This window comes from Patagioenas fasciata, chromosome 15 (assembly GCF_037038585.1).
Source record: "Patagioenas fasciata isolate bPatFas1 chromosome 15, bPatFas1.hap1, whole genome shotgun sequence".
NCBI lineage: Eukaryota > Metazoa > Chordata > Aves > Columbiformes > Columbidae > Patagioenas > Patagioenas fasciata.
Window position 1 is genome coordinate 2709249 of NC_092534.1, and position 20829 is coordinate 2730077.

Here is a 20829-nt window from a genome sequence, read left to right on the forward strand (position 1 = left end):
CTGGCAGAGCCAGTCTGTGCTCCGAGCAGCCTGATTTGGGGAGAAGAACCCCCCAGCTCCACAACATCCCTGGGATCACCTGTCTCCCATCCTCTGCTCTCCAGCTGTTCCCAGCTGTGCAGGGTGGCAGGACAATGGCACCTTGTTTCGGGATCCAAAAGGACATTTTGAGCAATTCCAGCTCCCTTACAACGCACACGGATCTTCCTTCCGCAAAGAGACACGTCCAGTTTCTGATCCCAAACAGATTCAGTTTCTGAGGATCATCATTCAAGTTGGTTTTGTTTTACACATGCAATGGGAGAGGAGAGACACACCACTTATTTCATAAACTCATTTTGCCTAAAACGCGAGTACTGAATCTTGAAACGACCCTTTATAATGAAAGAAGTGCTGGAAACATGGTTTCCAGAGCAGAACACAATCTCTGTACACAGTGTAATTACATCTTAGTGTTCTACAGAATACCAGCATATGGCTTAAATGCTATTAATTGTAAGCAGTTTTGTTCCACAGGATGTTGTTTGCTGATAACTATTCAATTAGGGTTATTTTGCAATTAGTCTACTCACAGTAAATTTATTCCAACTGGAGTCATCTGTGGTGCAGCAAATTAAAATGCTGTCTGGGCTGTACATGCAGTGGCTCTTACACGCTCCTTAACCGTGTACAGCTCACCACAGTAATTTTGCCACACAACACACTAAATGTACAGAAAAGCAGCCGCAGCCAATATCATTGGGAACCCTGGAACCAGGAGAAAAAGACAAATATGGGGTTCAATAACCTTTAGATCAAACCCAGTGAGTCCAAAAATGCCTTGGTAAAAAAGAAATAAAGCCATAAGTTTATATGTCCCTGTGCGTATACACATGCATATTGAGCAGATGAAATTCTGCATTTACTTAGTTACAGCTCCCATTCTTTTAAAATTATACAGAGGATGCTGATTCCAATGGGCTGAAGTTCAACAAGGGCCAAGTGCCAGGTCCTGCACTTTGGCCACAACAACCCCCTGCAGCGCTCCAGGCTGGCACAGAGTGGCTGGAGAGCAGTCAGGCAGAAAGGGACCTGGGGGGACTAATGGACAGGAAGCTCAACAGGAGCCAACAGTGTGCCCAGGTGGCCAAGAAGGCCAATGGTGTCCTGTCCTGTATCCAAACCAGCATGGTCAGCAGGACAAGGGCAGTGATCCTTCCCCTGTGCTCTGCATTGGGGAGGCCACACCTGGAGTATTGTGTTCAGTTCTGGGCCCCTCAGTTCAGGAAAGATATTGAGGTGCTGGAGCGGGTCCAGAGAAGGGCAACAAGACTGGGGAAGGGACTCGAACACAAGAGCTATGGGGAGAGGCTGAGGGAGCTGGGTTTGTTCAGTCTGGAGAAGAGGAGGCTTAGAGGTGAGCTCAGCACTCTCTAGAACGACCTGAAGGGCAGTTCTGGCCAGGGGGGATTGGGCTCTTCTCCCAGGCACTCAGCAATAGGACAAGGGGGCAGGGGCTTCAACTCTGCCAGGGGAAATTGAGGCTGGAGATTAGAAAGCAATTCTGTGCAGAGAGAGTGGTCAGCATTGGAATGGCTGCCCAGGGAGATGCTGGACTCACCGGCCCTGGAGGTTTGTAAACTGAGATTGGCCATGGCACTGAGTGCCGTGATCTGGTCAATGGACTGGAGTTGGACCAAGGGTTGGACTGGATGATCTCCGAGGTCTTTTCCAACCCAGTTGATTCTGTGATTTCATGATTCCATCCCTTGAAGAACTGCTCTGCTCCACCCTGTAAGTATTTGGTGTCTTAGTGGGTTATCTTCTCCCTTTCTGCACATCACGCCTCCTTCCCTCAACTGCTTTGAAGTAATCAGATAAAAACATTATAGACATGCAGATTTCTATTGCCTGTGCATATTACGCGGTCAACAGAACTTCAGAGCCCTCTTCTCTGTTTGAAAACCAAAAGAAGGTTTTGTTTTCCAAATGAAATGGAAAGTTTTCTTCTCAGCAGACTGTAAGAAACTGAAATCTCTTGTTTCAATGTGCTAGATCAGCATTATCCATAAGCAACCACGGAGAAAACAGTCTAATCTGTAAATAACTCTTCAAGTGCTGCTGAATGATGCGGCAAGGGGGTAGCTTGATTATCTTAGTGCTTTATTTATGAGTTGGGTTTACCCCACAGGGATGAAGGTGGGAGAAAACCTGTTTGATTTATAAACTAAGACAATAGAAGAGCTAAGGGGAAATAAATCTGGCTCACTTGAGACTCTCTGCTTTCCCAGGGACTTTTCTTTTGCCAGAACTACATGTTAGAGAACACCCCCCCGCCAAAAAAGCGTTACATACTTTTGGTCTATCTAGGGCTACAGATCAGGGTCAAACAGAACCCAGCTGGGTAATTAATTACTATGATTAGACCAGAGTCTCCCCTGGGGCTCCAGTAGCCTGGAGAAGCTGGCCCGGGGGAGGGCTGATGCAGATACACTCAGCACTGTGACTGATGGACTCGGTGCCAACAACTGAGGAGGAACCGGGCTGGATACCCAGCGAACCTAGGGACTCAGAGCTACCAACTACCGTCATCCACGGGGGAGTGAAAAGCAGAGATTTCAGGGCCTGGATCCAGCCGCTGGGTCCCAAGCTGGGCTTTTTTCATCGCAGAAGGAAGATTGCAAGTAGGAGATACAATTTTAATATGCATGTTGGAATGTGGAGTTGCGTAATTGCGTTGCTGCTCAGCAATCTGGGCAGCAATCTCAGCAGTCAGGGTCACCGTGGCCATCCTTACCTGTGCTCCTGCCCACAGGAACACGGGATTCTGCAGGGGAAAACATGGCACACTTCGGGTCAATTGTGCTTTGTTAAGTAGAGTTTGTCTAGGCACAGCATGAAGCTTATTTTAAAGCCAAGAATTGGCACTGAAGCTTCTGCTTCTTCCCAGTACATCTGCACAAGAGGAAGGTCATGTATGATGACAGACAACGAAAGGAGGCAGCCGGTCCAGGTCCACCAACAGCTTTGGTGAGCATAAGGGAGTCTGGTACACCAGCAGAACCAGTGTCTCCAGTCTGGCCTGTACAGGACCAGGTTGGAGATGGCCACAGCAAGGAAACAATATGCCACACTGTCCACAGGTTGATGTTCTCCACATCACCTCTCCTGAGAAGACACAAACTCCCCAAAAGGATGTCTCCCTGTATCCTCTCCCCAACCTGCAAAGGACCCAAGTTGCCCTTTTCTCATCCAGCCTTGTGCTGGACCAACTTTCCCCCTCTTACCTTGCCTGACTGCATCTCCCCTCAAAACACACTTGCACCAGCTCCAGACATTCCCCTTTGAGTGAAGGGTGACCTGCAAGCTGCCACTTGGCCTGATCTCAGCCACGACTTTGGACAAGGCTGTCCCAGAAGCCCTTGACACCAATCCCCTGTTCCACAGCATCTGTGCCCTGTTTCCAAGACCGGCTTGTTGGGAAACGCCAGCTCACGGGCTCTGCAAGTTGGTGAGCGCTAAAGTTGCCATGTCCCGGTGAGCAGCATTGTCTGTGCAGCGGCCTCAGAGGGACTGCAGCCTGTGTCCTCTGGTTATCAGGAAATAACAGCTGCATGGCTAACAGGCAGTGGACATGATGCTCTTGGTTTTAATAATTCTTTCTTGTATACACTGAAGATAGTTATAATCGACTTCTTTTGCCTGTTGCCTTTGGAAACAATAAAATACTTAAAAAAGCAACAGCTTGTAAGATGCTGTTCTCATTGATAACCACTCAAGTGAATGTATCACTTAACACCAGTGAAAACCCCACTGATGGATGGCTACAATCCGTGATTGATGGCTACACTTGGCAGCTTCGTGGTTTGGATCAGCTGAGACAGGATCCGAGGGGATGAAATGCTGGATGACATCTCAATGGAAACCACAGCACTGGGAACACATTTATAGGTTGGGATAATGGATAAATGTGCTGCTCCAATACATAAATATTTATATTTCACAGCTCTGCTGAAAACAGACAGGAAACCTTTCTTTAAACCAAACTGAAGGGAATAGCGCTCACACACTGAATACACAGACTCAGTCCCTGGGTGTCTGACTTTAGCTAGCAAACAGCTTTTTAGATGCAGAAAGTGCCAAGACCTCTACTCTATCTCCCCATACCAGTCATCCTGACTATGGAGTGTCTTATATACTCAGACGCTGATGGCCGATGCTTCACAAACATCTCCCAACCAAGCCCAACATCTTCAAAGGGCCTCCGGAGCTGCTAAGACACCTTTGGTGAGGGCTGGAGCCAGTTTGGGAGCGACCAACAGCAGGGCTGATGTTCTGCAGTGGTGGGGAGAGACCTGAGAACACAACACGCTTCAACTCAGGCAATGGACCTTTAACGGGGTTGTAAAATTTAAGGGACCTATCAAGGTGTATATATATGTAAGGTACCTTCAGTTTTGGGGTTCCTACTTGTCTCTGTCTTGGTAGCCCTGTATTTGAGCAGTGACTCCTCCACGTGCGCGATGTCCCAATCTGCTCGTGCACTGGTACCTCCCGCATAAGCAGCTCGTGTCCCGTTCCATATGCTGCTTTGTCCCTGCCCCTCAGCAAAGCTCCCAGGTCTGCTCTGTGTGTAACACAGGATGTTCACATTTTCTGCCAAGGAAATCTGGCTGCTGAAGTGGTTAACTTCAGCTGTCAGCATGGGCAGGAGGAAATAACCTCGAGGCAAAGAAAAGTCAATGTTTTCTGCAAGGATCCATCTGGCTAAGTTAACACATCCCTCAATTATTCTTTTTAAACAAGCTTTGCTGCCTAAAATAAAAATCCAAATGAAACTCCAGCACTGCAAACCTAAAAACTGTAGTCACAGTCTTTTCACACTTAATTTTTTAATGTGGTATATATCCACACCTCATTACTAAATTCACATGTATTTTACAATAAAACCATATTTGGTCAACTTCTCCATTTCTCTAGTCCTGTTTGTAGCTCCCAGTTTTCCTGGATCTTGTGCTATGTTTTATTACAAAGGAAGCATTTATACCAATGTGCAATGTACACACGTGCTGAAAGGCTCCAAGTGTAAAAGGTGACACTGCTCTTGGTTCTAAGAACACGCCGTCATCCTGACTGCAGGGCATGAGATAGATTCTGTATTCAAAAAAGAAGCAATAAGCATTTATTGAGAAGCCTGTTTTTAAGAACAGTAGTTGTGCAGAACTTTTGGAAAGTCACCCTGCATCCCTGGGAGAAAGATTATGGGGAAGGGATGGGATCAGAGGTGTGTGCAAAACTGCACACTAATGGCAATACGGCCTCCAGCTCTCTCGAGGATATTGCTTGTGTATTTGTACAGGTGATGTATTTACCCTACACAATGTATTGATGGCATTACTAAGATATGTCCTTGATCCCAAAAAGTGTAGGATGGCATCTGCAAGGTGCTGATCTCCACCAGTGTTCTCACAGACCAGAGCTGCTTCTCCTGTCACTAGAGAAGAGGGAATCACAGAATCGGAGAAGGTCAGGGGTTGGAAGGGCCCTGGAAAGCTCATCCAGTGCAATCCCCCATGGAGCAGGAACACCCAGCTGAGGTTCCACAGGAAGGGGTCCAGGCGGGTTTGAATGTCTGCACAGAAGGAGACTCCACAACCTCCCTGGGCAGCCTGGGCCAGGCTCTGACACCCTCACTCACCAGGAACAAGTTTCTTCTCATATTTCAGTGGAACCTCCTGTGTTCCAGTTTGTACCCATTGCCCCTTGTCCTACCATTGGTTGTCACCGAGAAGAGCCTGGCTCCATCCTCAACACTAAGGATGTGCTCATTGCAGAGGATTCACCAGTGGGACCCCAGCACCTGGGGCACTCGCTGATGCTCAGCCTGCTGCTGATGTTTGCTTTTGCTCAATTCTCACCTCTCTCTGGTTCTTTTATCTTCCCTTCAACTTGTGCTGCCCTTGCTGTCCCTCTCCCTGCTTCCCACTGAGCGCCAACTCTCCTGCCTGCTCCATCTTTATCTCTGATGTTTGCTCACCCAGCTTAATGATTTTGAGTATCACCATGATAAGAAAGAGAGAAAAAACACCAAAAAGACATGGTAAAAAAACCAAAACAGAACAGTCACAGATGCACTGGGGTGGGAAATGGGGTGCTCACACCATTCATCCTGGTAATAATGTAACATCTGAATTAAAAGCCTCAGCTTCCTATTACAGAGAGATGCTCGTTTGGAAACATCTTCTGGGGCACCTCCTTTTTCCCACTGTCTGTACAGGGAGTTCAGCCTCCTAATTTATGCAACAGCAACACGGATCCTCCTCTCCCCACCCTGAAATCACCTACTGCACTGACGGTGCAATAAACAGGTAAGCCGTGGGGGCTGGAGGATGTACCTAAATATTCCTAATGAAAGAAACTAATTATCCCCCGATCTCCATGGCTCACCATGTTTGCTCTACCACCTCGAAGCAAGACCTATTGTCTTGTTTGTGAAAGTCCCTCTGCACTTTCAGCTTGGACAAAGACATGGGCACATCCTCAGATGTACGGGCTGAAGTGCCAATGGTGGGCTGAGGACTTGGCGCTGCTGGATAAACAAGTGCTGCTGCAGATAAAGCTGGGCGCTGATCAATACCTACTTTGATCAACTCATCAATGCTTTTTTATAAGAACTAAAAATAAAAGCACTCCACTGCTAGAGAAGCTTACAGGTAAATGAAAAGTGGTGCATGAAGCACTGTTGTAGAAAAGCAGCAGCAGGTCAGCTCGCACATGCAAATCGACAGCAAGCGGAGACGCCCCGTGTGTCTGACCGCACGGGGAACCAGAGCACCAAACCAGAGCGGGGCTTAGGCTGGCAGAGGTTACTGCCTCTCCACAACACTCATTCTGGATATTAGTTTCACTGATTGAAGAGCATTAAAAATAGAAGAGAGCCACAAAATCAGAGTTTTTGCTATGATTTTGGATTATTTCTTTTATTATTATACTTCTGATAATTTTCTGGGTTATGAAAATGCTTAGCAGTCCTGGTTATTAGCTAGGAGTCCACTGTGCCAGAGAAATGGCCATATGGCCTCAATAGCAATGGCACTCCTTCACCAGCTGGAACGCACCACAATCCACCGCGGCTGTTCCCTGATCCCCAAAAAGCACATGGGTCCTGTACAGAATCACAAAACTTCGACTTTGCTTCTCTGTGTCTGTAGATTAAGAATTAAAAGGAACAGGAGTAGTAGCTGAATAGTTAGATCACGTAGTGTAATAAAAATTTGGTGGAAGTGAGAAGAAATTCTATAGGAATCTACCAAGGATCTTGTGACATCCACATGACTCCACGTTCAAAACATCCTCAAACCCTCCCTCGTTTTCACAGCCTAAGCACATTACACATTTCTGCAATAAAGCCACTTTCTGTAATCAGAAGGCCATTTCAATTATACAGAATCCTTCCCTTGAGATAACCGTGTTATTTCTCCTTCACCTTCTACCAACTTACCCTCCAGCGTACAGAAGCGCGTCACCTTCTCCGGCATCAGCTTCCCGTGCTTGTGCTGACAGTAGACGTCGGCGATCTCCTGCCGGCACTGCTTGGACTTGGCCCGGGACATGGCTGAGATGGCCTCTTTGCCCGTCACCTCGCACTTCGGGGGCTGCTCGGACCTCAGTTCAGGGGAACTGTTTCCACTTCTTTTTAAGTGATGCTGCCTGGGAGACCTGTGAATCTCTTTCAAATTGTTGTTGTTGCTGCTGTTTTTTCCCCGGTGATCGCTGAACTGCACCACCTCATTGGAGTTCTTCCCCAGCACCGCGTTCTCCTTCATCTTCTCCTCTTCCAGTTTCTTTCTCAAGTGCTCCTTTTGCTTGCTAAGGGGTTTTTTCACCAGCTCAGACTGGTGTTTTTGCCTCTGAGTCCTGGGAGCAAAGTTACTGTTATCAATATTTTCAAAGTCCTTGGGGACTGAATTTTCATTATTGCTGTCCGTTCGCATTTTCTCTTTTGGTCGGTGGGAAAAATAGCCATCCTATAAATGGGGAGAAAAATTATACTCGTCTTACTAAAAACAGTCACATCCTGTGCAGTACAAGCATTTCTTACATGAAAACATAAATCAATTACAATCCAACACACTGTGAAAAATCCCCGCATGAGGGTTCACAACAGAAAGACGGAGCTGAGAGGTGTCTGAGCTGCCAGGTCAGTGCAGCCAGCCCTGCATCCCCCCAGCACCCAGCCAGGCCCAGCCCCGCTCAGATGGAGCCGGGCGGTTTTACACAGGTTTGCGACCAATTATCAACCAGAGACATCGCCCTGGCACCATTAAAAACCAACGGCGAAACAGACACAGGGTTCAGTGGAGCACGAGCAGGCGGTTCAACGCTTTCCTGCACTCCTCGTGTTGGTAACCGCAGTTTGGGATCCCAGGAACTGCTGGTCATCTGCAGAAACCACCATGCGACTTTATAGCTTGAGGTTGCTTTCAGTAAACCACTCTGCTACAAATCAAATACTTCCTAATATATAGCTTTTTTAATTTCTTCACAATAAACCCTGGGAGGAGCGTTTCCCTGGGCCTGGCTCTTGAGCACCACGTTCCCCTGTTGCACACTGGGCACACTTTGATAAACACACAGATCATGACATTGCAATATGTAAAATATATCACATAAAGGAAAAGGAATCGACCAGGTCAAGTACTTGTCTGATGCAGAATAACGCTTTGCTTCACAATGTCACCCCCATCTCCACCTCTTACCATGGGAACTTGTCCCAGCCCATCAACAGCAAGTTTACAACACCAAGGGAAAACAAGGACGATCCCAGGGATCCTAGAGATGACAGAGAACACGGCAACCTGCTCTAGAAAAGATGTGACAGACTAGAACAAAACCGAGAGGCATTTCTAGGTGTGTATGACTATCAAATGGGAAACTGTTGGATGGCCGCGGTGGCTCCCAGCCCGCAGGGGGCATGAATGTTAGACCCGCGGAACAGGAAATATCTCTGTTTATTAAAGTGATCAACAGCAGATGAAATCGAAGAGGAATCGTTATTAAAGTATCTGAAGACATACTGATAGACTTCTTGAGCCTGTTCTGTTTTCTTTCCCCAAGTACAAGATCTACCAAGCAGCAATCAGAGAGACCGTGGCCATAACACCGACTGACGGGAGCTCCTCTCAGCACCACCAACCACCATTTGTGTTCAAAACATTTTACCAGCGTTAGCTAATTGTTTCTTACACCTCTTCTGCAAGGAACTATTGAACAGTCTGGTTCTGTAGAGGAAGGACAGGGAGATAATGGTTTATCCAAGGCCAGGATCACTTTGACCTTTGCAGCTCAGCAATGAGCAACATCTGAATCGTTTGTTCATTAGAAGTTGCGGTTTTGTGAGTGACGGAAGCGTTTCTCTCTCCATGAATATCTCCAGCTCAAAAGTAGCTTTAGCTATCAGACACAGAGGTATGTGAAAGGTTTAAATATATATATATATATATAAACATACACACAAAAAATATACCAAAAAAAATCATTAAAAGAAAACACACAAACGAAACCCCAAAGGTTTTTCAAACAAAATATTTCTAGTTTAGAGAGAATATATGTTTAAAAAAAATTGTCTTTCTAATTGTTTAGGGCACACATGAAATCAAATTCTGTCTTTTTCCTTTGAGAATAAAAAAGAATAGCACTTTCCATAGAATCATTTTGGTTGGAAAAGACCTGTAAGATCATTGACTCCAACCGTTAACCCAACACTTCCAGCTCCAGCATTGCCCCATGTCCTGAGAACCTCCTGTCCGTCTGTCCAGCCCTCCAGGGATGGTGACTCCAGCACTGCCCTGGGCAGCCTGTTCAATGCCCCACAGCCCTTTGGGGAAGAAATTGTTCCCCACATCCAACCTCAGCCTCCCCTGGCGCAACTTGAGGCCGTTTCCTCTGCTCCTGGCGCTTGTTCCTGGGGAGCAGAGCCCGACCCCCCTGGCTCCAAGCTCCTTTCAGGCAGTTCAGAGATCAGAAGGTCTCCCCTCAGCTCCTGTTCTCCAGCTGAACCCCCCAGGCCCCTCAGCCGCTCCCATCACACTTGTGCTCCAGCCCCTCACCAGCTCCGTTGCCGTCCTTTGGACACCAAAGAGAGAACAAAAGAAGAAAATATAGTTCCAAGCCAGCCCTCATTCCTGTGAATGACCAAACTAAAAAAACCCCATTGTTTTCAGAGCCCAGGTTCCTTCACCAGCCTATATCTCTAATGTATTTCAAAGAAAAAGACCCCTCCAAACCCAGCAGCAAACAGCAAATAGAGCAAGACAAATGTAAAGCTTAACATCATACCCAAGACAACTCCACTGAGGCGCCGCTGCTCTGAGACCTCAGATGTTTGAGAGTTCTCATGTTCCCTTTGCTGTTCAGCCGACTCCAAAACCTCAGCTTTGTTACGCCACTTGGATATTTTTATTTGCTTTATTTTCATGCACTTGGAGCTTGGATTTGTAGACGTGACATAGCTCAGAAACTTTAATTATTGTGCTGTCACATTTCATCTAAGCTGGTGCTCGAATTCACCTCTTTTCCTCATCAAATAATGAAATGAAAGATGCCCTGCACTCTTGTGCGCGTATATATATATATATATATCTGTGTGTATATGTATATATACATATATATATACACACACATATATATATGGCTGGATGTGCAGATATCTGGATAGATGAAGGAGAATAACTAAATGAGACACAGCAGGTCCCCCAGGGCTTTCTCTTGTTTCTTTCAACTGTTTTATCTCCCAGTTATATGGAACAAGACGCATCTAAGATGCTATTAATGCCATTAATATAAATTTTATATCCCAAACACAGCCTGAGCTGTTTTTTATAAGTAGTTCTTTATCTTCATCAGGTTAAGTAGTGAAATAAGAAGAAAACGATCAAAGAGCAAATGTGAAATGTATTTGTTGCGTTTCAACGGCAGCGGCACACGGAGCTACAGGGACACCAGAGTAGCACAAAGCACCCTATTGTTAGTTTTCATCGTTAATACAGTTTTCAAAGCACTTTTCATCTGTATATGGAGCATTTCACCATGCTGCAACTTAGGGCCAAATTACCTAACTGCAACAATGGGGAAAAAAATATCTATCTTCTCTATTAAACTCTTTCTAACATCTCTGAAGGCAACTCTGCAACAGGATATTTCTGTGTATCTTGGCAACATTCCCTCTCACAGTCTAACTCCTGCTCAACAATTTTTCTCTTTAAGCTAAAAAAAGTATTAAATCCTTCTCTGTACAGCAAATGGCATCTGATGAAGGGGAAAGAAAGGGAGAGGAGATGCTCACTGGTGTTGGTTTTTCGTGGTAATTCTCAATACCCACAAACGAGACACCGGCCCGAGCCAGAGCCACCGGCACACACCCTGTCCCGGCCCTTCCAGCCCCTCTGCAGCTCCTGGGATGAGGTTCATGCCCATTTCTGTTTCAAACGGCATCTGACATGATGCTGATGGGATGTTCCAGTCGGGATTGTCACTCTCCACATTCCCACCCCTGTGCAGGTCCTGGGGACCGGGACCGGGACCGGCAGAGGCCGCAGCACCGGGTGTCTGAGCACAACGTTCCCACCGGGCCGACGAGAGCGAGCAGAGGGCGGCAGAAAGCTCTGATGAAACCTCAGGAGAAGAAGCAGCAAAGTAAACAGCAGATTTACTGGTGTAAGGTTCACCTCTTTAAACTGCTTTCCTCCTTCGAGTGCTTTGCCCCCCTCCGGGAAATGCTTTTCCAAGTCTACACGGTGGAATTTTAAAAGACCAATGACTTTTAAATGCTTCAAAGGCAGACACAAACCCAAGCCTGGCTGTAACTGCTCCCTGCCCACGGGGACAGCAAACGCCACAAAACTTCCCGTCACGGAGGACACTCGGTGTCTGCAGAGACGCCGCTCTGCGACGAGCAAGGACTAAAAATAAAGCACTGTCTGTAGAACAACTGTGCCAACCAAGAGCTATGGACGTATGTTGAAAGATAAGGATGTGTAATAAATACCGCAGTTGGAGAGTCAAATTCCAGCCGCACGCAATCCCACACCTGTTGATGCAAACGTTAAACGCCACAAAACCAGAAATCTCCATCCACCTTCAACCTGCATTCTTCTCTCACAGTAACGTTCACCAAAGCCGAGCGTGATTTTTACAGCGTAATGATCTCAAGACAGGGTCCACGCGTGGCAGCAGAACGGACACACGTGCGGCGCTCCCAACTGAAACCAATAGCTCGTGTTCATTTGTGGAGTTCGGGGGTACGACCAAAAGTAGCACCTCTGATCTTCAGCTGGCTACCAGACAATGGGTTTTACTTGCTCTGATTTATTTATTTAATACAGTGCTGGATTAACTGCAGGCTTTATCTGCCACGCATGTCTGAGATACTGAAATCAGGACAAAGTAATCCCAGGGAAAGATGATGTCGAAACCAGGCGTTCCTGGTTCTGACAGCACCCCGGGATGTACATCAGCAGGTTCACTGCTTCAAACATCATCATTTTCAACTTTTGTCTAGCTATTCATTAGCAGTACCTTCTTATCCCTCTTTGTGCTTGCAAATCACATAAATACACTGAAAAAATGGAAGGTTATACCCCAACCAAATTAGAAGCAGAAAGCCTATAAATATAGCCTGTGTGTATCCACAGACAAAGATGAAAGCAGTATTTTCAAACCAACACCTGACGCTGCTATTTTCTGTTGTTGGACAGACTTAATCTCATCCACAGAACACACCAAAAATTATTATGGAAATCATAGCAACAGAGTAATTCACTTTAGACCAGACATAGATCAGAAGAGGCTCTGCCCAAAGGCAGCTCAGCCGGGAGACCGCCCTGTACACATTACCCAATATCACAGGTCTCCAACTCCACACATGCCCCCCAAGAGCATGTTATTTCAACTGTGCTTCCACCATGCTCCTGGCAAAACGTTCTGTCTCCATGTGATCCTACGTGCACTTCTCCAGCAGCCCGGAGAATCAGGTGGGTACAGGGACATGGGGGCACCTTCCATGGGACATCCCCATGGGACATGAGCCGCTCCTGCTCCCGGCACCAACCACAGCCATCCCGCTCCCACACAGAACCATGGGATCAGGTCAACATCTTTTTTTCCCACCTTTTAAAAGGCAACACTGTTTACAGCCTGCATATATAAAAAAACCTTTGGAGGCTTTTTATCACTTTGGAGCACTGTATTTCAAAGCTCAGTTGTGACTCTATCACAGAACACAGGCCTTAGAGAAAGATTTCCAGAAACAGAAATGTTCCTTTCTAACTTTATTCACAGAGAGGTGAACTGCCAAGTACTCAATGGTGAGAGCCCCGGCAGGGAGAGTTTTGATGACCGCGGGGCCTCCTGTGTGTGTGTGCACACTGCAGTTGAGCACAGAATCCCAGGATGTCAGGGGTTGAAGGGACCTGGAAAGCTCATCCAGTGCAATCCCCCCATGGAGCAGGAACACCCAGCTGAGGTTCCACAGGAAGGTGTCCAGGCGGGTTTGAATGTCTGCACAGAAGGAGACTCCACAACCTCCCTGGGCAGCCTGGGCCAGGCTCTGCCACCCTCACCCCCAACAAGTTTCTTCTCAAATTTCAGTGGAACTTCCTGTGTTTGTACCCATTGCCCCTTGTCCTATCACTGGTTGTCACCGAGAAGAGCCTGGCTCCATCCTCCTGACACTGCCTCTTTCCATACTGATCCCCATGAATGAGTCCCCCCTCAGTCTCCTCTTCTCCAAACAGCTCCAGAGCCCCAGCTCCCTCAGCCTTTCCTCACACGGCAGATGCTCCACTCCCTTCAGCATCTTGGTGGCTGCGCTGGACTCTCTCCAGCAGTTCCCTGTCCTTCTGGAACTGAGGGGCCACAACTGGACACAATATTCCAGGTGTGGTCTCCCCAGGGCAGAGCAGAGGGGCAGGAGAACCTCTCTGGACCTACTATGACATGGAAATAAGCAATAAGAAGCAAATAGTCCCAAACCGGGAAAGAACGTTCTGTACCCAGGACTGTGCATGGGATCATTGCCAATTGCATACTGACTGCCAAGGATGCTAAAAATAACAATATAGCATTAATGCAAAAATAACATTTTAAAATCAGAGCCATTGCACATAACGAGAGAGTTTGTATGCTGCTCTTTGTTGAACGCACAGGTTTTAATTCTCCAAACTCCACCTTTAGTGTGTCACATTAAACAGTGTGTTTTGGCGTATTAGGCACTACATCTGTGGTGACTGAGAGTCTGGGGCTCAGGTACTGTGAGCCTGACTGAATTCCAAGTCCCACCTATCTCAGAAGGGAAAGCCCACGGTCCTGCGGTAGAGCCTTTGTGACCTACTGAGACCATGGAACAAATTCACGTTGTCACCTACTACAGACCCAACAGCAGCTGCCGCTCACTGTACCTGGCACAAACACAGAGAGTTTGGGAGAACTTTACAGCCGTCCGTAACGACAAATGGATCTGAACAACAGCCTGTTAAGGCTCTCAAAGCTTTGCAAGCTCATCACACACCTGCTCAGCCACAGCCCGGGTCCGGATCTGCAGACGGCCGCTCTCCACGCAGTTTGCACTTGCATCTGTCATCTATATTTGCCTCTCGGTTAAACACGTTCCAGCAAAAATTTGCATTTGGCTTTGCCTAGTTTAGAAAATCTAGGTCACAAATTCTCACATCGTCTTCCAGATGCAGTTCTCTACCCCGAGTCCTAAAGGCAGGAGGTGACAGACTATGGCTACCAAGGGAAAACTCCAGCTAAGCAGCACATTCGCTGTGGGGTATCCCACTGTAAGATCAGAATATGCTACAGAGCCATTAGGAACGCGGAGTTTCAGACTGACCCTGGCAGGGGTGAGTCCACCAACAGCCAGGATTAGGCGGTGCGACTGTTAATTTTTGCAATATGCAAAAAGCCAACACCAGACCACTCTCAGATCCGCTTCCAAAGAGATATAACACAACGTGCATATAAACCAGCAGAACCACAGACGTCAGAGGCCTGATGCACACCAGCTCTGCAGACTCTGCAGGGCCGAGGGATCCGATTTGGACCCCAGCAACCCCCCGAGCAGGTGGCTCCACTCCAGCACCCCTGTTACGCACCTGCGGACACACGGAGCTGCCAGATCGCCCCTCTGGAGAGCCTGTGTAAGGAAAGCTAAAGAAAACCCTCATCAGTTCACAAAGCCCACAACGAGAGCTTGTATTTATCTACAAAAGGTGTTTGTTGTGTCATGCAGAGCATTTGCTCCAGACAATAAGAAAACGATCCTTTCTCAGGAAAAGTTATTCACTGTACGATTTCTATATCAAGGAAGTCCCATAATTACTACACAGATGGATAGACCATGTGCAATCAAGCCCTGAGTGGCAAATGTTCACAGTTTCAGTTTATCTGACACAACTGATTTTCTCCCCAGCACGGAGGGATTTGCTGCCTTTTTGTACTGAGAACATATTGTCATGTTCTTCCCCTGGCAAAGCTTGATACCTTACAGACACAGCAAAACAAACCAGAAATATGCATATGCGCACGCTGAGCAACAACAAAACACACGGACCTTTCTCTAAATACAAACCACTGGACATGATGGCCTTGCACTATAAAAAAATGTATTTTTTTTCTCCTGTCACATAATAAAATACAAAACAGTCATTGATCAGATGGGAAAATACGTGAGCACTGGGCAGTCATGCAGGATCACGCACGTCTGAGACAAAGTGAGCGGATCAAGGTGATGAGCGGCTTCAAAACCTGCACCACACAGCAGAGCCTCCAAGAGCTCTGCTCAGTTTTTACAGGATCATCTATTTCACCTGTCCCGTGACCAAGAAGAATTTAAACAGGTCTATGAGAAGATAATTAAAACAAGTTTCAGTTCAATATCAATTACAGCTCTGCGATATATTATTTTGTAATGCATGTTAGTCATTCAATAATGACACCTTGCAATTGCCAGAGGAGTCGGAGGATGGCATCTTCCACAAGCAAGTGCTGTCCCTGGATCAAAGTCTACTCTTTTTTGTGCCCTAACCTTTGCGTATTTTAGTTGAAACCAAAACCTTTCCCCCCAGCAGAACTACAAACATCACACTACGGTTGTCAGAACAAGAGCAGAAATTTTAAGTACTCTTTATATTTCAGTGGGCTCAAAAATGCGATTTCACTTTCTTTTTGGCCAGCTGGGCACCCACGTCCCTCGGCACACGGCCACCGGTTCCACGGGCAGCTGCCAAACCAAGGACCACGGACACTTCAGCCCGAGGCCGTCACGGGAAGCAGCTTCGCTCCAACCTCCTTTCCCGCACGAGGCCAAGGAAAACCATCCTTCTCCATCACTGGAACATCAACCTCCGGGGCGTTTGCCTGCGATTGTCCAAACGCTCACTCTGCTGTTGGATGCACACAGAAGGATGGTCGCTATCAGAACAACAAATCATCATTTAAAAAGCTCAGAAGGCCTCTGGGTCAAGGAAGGTGTTTTCCCAGTTAGGGTAGGACACTGACGCCAATATAGCACTGGCCCTGTTGTCGCTTGTCCTACCGCATCCTCGTGCCGAGCTACAAACCAACATCGCTCCGCTCGAGCCGCTGTGCAGCCGCAGGGACGCAGACATCCCAACGAACAAGGAATCGCAAGTTTGATTTGAAGACATGGTTGGTGTGACACGAGACCCTTGGACACAGTACTTTTGGCAGGTTTGGACAACAGCGTGGCCAAAGAGAGCAGATGGACAAAACACACCAGATGTTAATGTAGTCAGATTTTTTCCATATGTTTTGCTGTAATAAGTACACTGCACAATACTTCAATTGTCAGCGGCTGAAGACTTGCGAGAAACATTTTGTGAGAAATATATTAAGTTACTTTATGACTGCACATTAAAGAGGGCGGCAGAAAAGGTGAAAACAAATTCATTGACTTGGAACATGCAAGCTGGTAGAGACGAAATATATAATTGTTTCAAATGCAGTCACTTATGTTATGTAGAAAATTATGAGAAAAAGCGATCATTTGGGTTAATAGGAGGATTCTGGTAAATGAAAAATCACGAGTGCTTCAGGATTCAGTGCTAACGAATCCCAACGGGCACTGCTGGCCCAGATTTTCACACTTGCATTTCAAGGCTGCAGAGTAACAGGTGGACCCATGGACCACCACAAAGTGCGCTGGAACATCTGCACTGGGAAATGACTGTTTGGAGCATTATTTTTCCCTTTCTTCCCAAAAATGTTACCATCGATTTTTATTTTGTTTTTAACATCACCTTCAGCAACGTGTTCCAAACCACTAGAAACAACATTGCAAAAGTATCATTAACAGAAGCTGGGGTTTGGGGGTTTATTTGGTTTAGTTGTTGTTTTTTTTTTCCTTTTTGCATACGTACCATTGGTACATTAAGGAAAGACGTTCCGGTTTGAAATAGAATGAAAACAGCTTCAAAACTCTGGCTGCTTTCCTCACAACAGTTTTTCTGTTTCTTGCTAACACGTGACTTACTTTCAGTGTGATTTATTATAGATTAGGTAGTAAAACAACATTGCACCCCTCCAGAGTCCAGACATTTTCACATTCGCTCCAGCTTAGCACAGTAACTGTATGAACAGCAATATTGTATTAACAGTCATTTCAAATGTTCATCTGGTTATTAAAGAGCTCAGAATACTGCTAGAGGGAGCTGTGAAAGCACATATCCACAGTATCTCAAAAACTGACAGTTTGCTGCTCATTTGAACTTCTCAGGAAAATTGGTACTTACACAGGAGGACTGGAAGACACCACAGCTTAGTCAAATTTATTCCATGTGTAACCAAGGTTGACTTATAACCAGTAACCACCACCCCTTTATGTGTATTGTTGCTTTTCAAGCGATGCTTGATCGCATGTCCAGGCTCCAGACTAATGCACACAGCCCTGCTCTTGGCAAAAACTCAGCAGCAGTAACATCGACACTGAGCTTGGGCAGTATATATGTGTACAGACATATACATACACACACATATTTTAACGTTTCAGTGCAGTCAGCTCTGCCCTGGTGCGGGCAGGGGAACCCGTCCCGACGTGACACGACACATCGCTCCATTCCCCGGTGAACAAACCCTCACAAGACCATTCACTAATCCTAATTGTCCTGGAAAGTTTACCAGTGTTATTAAGCTTCCTGGACTCATTTCAGCTTCACCACATCTTTAAACAGAACTCACCACAGAACTAGGAAAGAGATGAAGACTGACCTGATGGTGTAAAATGCAGCTGCTGAGAAAGCTCAGGAAAACCCTGGAGGTTTATTTTCCTACAGCTTCTTCCCAAGGGAAGGTGCATCTTGTAATCCTTCCAATGAAGAGTTCAGACACGAAGGAGCTTACAAAGAAATCAGCACATTCTCAAGGGAAAGGTAATTTAAGTGACTTTTTATATTAATGTCTATTACCTTGTGGTCCTTGAGCAGGACCCTCAAAGAGCGTTTGAGAAGAGCAGCAGCAGTTTGGCAGAGCAGCAGCGGATATTAATGGCTCACAGCTTTTTAGCAGGTATGGGGCTACTTGTGCCATCCTCACTGCTTCCTGAGAGGCTTCACCCGGGGCTGACGCAGCACCCGTGTGCCTGGGGGGGCTTGGGCTGCACCGCGGCCTCTGCTGGGGCCGAGCAGCGGGTCAGCAGGGGCTCCAGAGCGGGACATCTGCAGAGCTGTTCTTCCTGCTGGTTGTTCCAACACTGAAATGAAAACTTGATGTTCTGTGGTTTTAATTATCACCAAATTGTACTCCTTCGTTATTTGACAAATGTGCCCCAGAGAGATCACGTATATATATTTTCAGCCTGGAGAAGAGAGGGATCTGCTCAATGGGATCAATAGCTCAAGGGTGGCTGTCAGAGGATGGACCAGACTCTGCTCAGTGGTGCCCAACGCCAGGGTGAGGGGCAACGGGCACAGACTGAAGCACAGGAGGCTCCATGTGAACATGAGCAGAAACTTCTTTGCTGGGAGGTGCCAGAGCCTGGCCCAGGCTGCCCAGAGCGGGTGTGGAGTCTCCTTCTCTGAGACATTCAAACCCCCTGGACCCACCTGTGTGATCTGCTCTGTGACCCTGCGTGAGCAGGGGTTGGATTGAGGGATCTCCAACCACTCTTGCGATTCTGTGAGATAAATAACACAAAATAAGTAACAGGAGTAAAGCGCAAACGTGATGCTCAGAATATGGACACGATAATCACACTGAATACCAATTACCAGCCACCTTGTTCATAATTTTTTTCCTACCTCCCTCTCTCAGCGACCCACCTCATAAAAAAATACAACACAGCCAATCTGAACTGCATTCGTCTGCTTTCATCTCTACTTCTTTCATCCCAGCTTCAGCCAATATACACTTTATATCTTTCAAAAGCAGCCGTAAACACTTGAAATTGCTTCCTGGTGACTTGTTATTAACTAGATTCCAACTAAATTCATGAGGAGGCCTATTCCAGCTCCAATCTAAACAATCTCAAGCAGCCCAGGGTGAATTGCTGAGACACACAATAGGATCTCTGGCAGTTACAGAAATTAAATATAATTAAAATATGGATGGCAGAAACCAAAGATGCCCTCACATACAAATGAAAACATCCTTGTAAAATACGGTCAGTTTAGCACAAACATATTCAGCCTTAATTAGGTAGAAAATCTGTTTAGAAGACTACAATGCAAAGAATAATAATGAACTTCAGGATTACATTTTGTTACTTGGAGGGAAAAAACAACACAAATAGATGGGAAGTAATTGGAGCTTATTTAATAGTCTCAGACTATCAGCTTGAACAACTATAATCATTAAAGACCCTGCAGTGATCTTCTACAGATAAATGTTGTTAAATCAGAATTACAATACAACAAGCATGAAGGGCAAAGCCTATTAATATGAGCAGCACTAAAACAGATTCATTCCCATCGTTTTTCACCTGCTCAGCACCACAAGCAGCCTTTGAACCCAGCAGGCGGGAACGCGAGGGCTCCCCGTTTTCCCTCGTTTCGGTGACACTGGAACATGAACACTCAGCACAGGTACTCAGTGCAGGGTGACCAAAGAGGAACAACTGTGAGCCGGTGCTGGGGACGTGGCAACACAAAGTTTGGGGCTCAAATATGTTCTCCTGTATCTCCTATTCCACAGGAACCAAATAGCTGCTGCTGAAGCCTAAGGACTGGGGGGGATTTCTTCTTTGAGAAGAAACATCTTCCCAGTGAGGGTGTCAGAGCCTGGCCCAGGCTGCCCAGGGAGGCTGTGGAGTCTCCTTCTGTGCAGACATTCAAACCCGCCTGGACACCTTCCTGTGGAACCTCAGCTGGGTGTTCCTGCTCCATGGGGGATTGCACTGGATGAGCTTCCCAGGTCCCTTCCAGTCCCTCACATTCTGGGATTCTGTGAACTTACTGATCTTGCGGAGGAGCTTTCTGTGAAGACACAAAGCAGTATCTAAACCCCTTCTTTCCCTGAGTTGCTTTGTCATGGACGGGATGTTACCACAAGATGTTGCCCCATCCAGGCTGTGAACAACTGCACCCTAAGCACTTCTCCCAGAGCATCCCCATCCTCCCAGCAATCCACCTGCCACTGAGCAAACCAGCAACAACTGCTAAGAAAGATTTACTGCCACATACAGAAATAGCCGTGAAAAGCAGGTCTTGCCTGTCAAGAAAGTCTTGTTTGCATCTTCCTCACATTCCCCAGTTCTAAAGCAACAAAATAATGTAAAATGAGACTGAAAACTTCAAATTTACCTGAAATTTCAATCAGTTGTCTTCTACAGTACTT

General features: G+C 46.6%; 1 protein-coding gene across 5 annotated transcripts in view; it reads right to left on the minus strand.

Annotated features, from left to right (window-relative positions):
* Positions 1–20829, minus strand: part of XYLT1 (xylosyltransferase 1) — a 276271-nt gene that overhangs the window by 98611 nt on the left and 156831 nt on the right. For all 5 annotated transcript variants that reach the window (XM_071815168.1, XM_065850894.2, XM_065850893.2 and 2 more), the window contains exon 2: positions 7481–8006. In XM_071815168.1, the coding sequence (XP_071671269.1) occupies positions 7481–8006 (526 nt within the window). The remainder of the gene's footprint in view (positions 1–7480; positions 8007–20829) is intronic.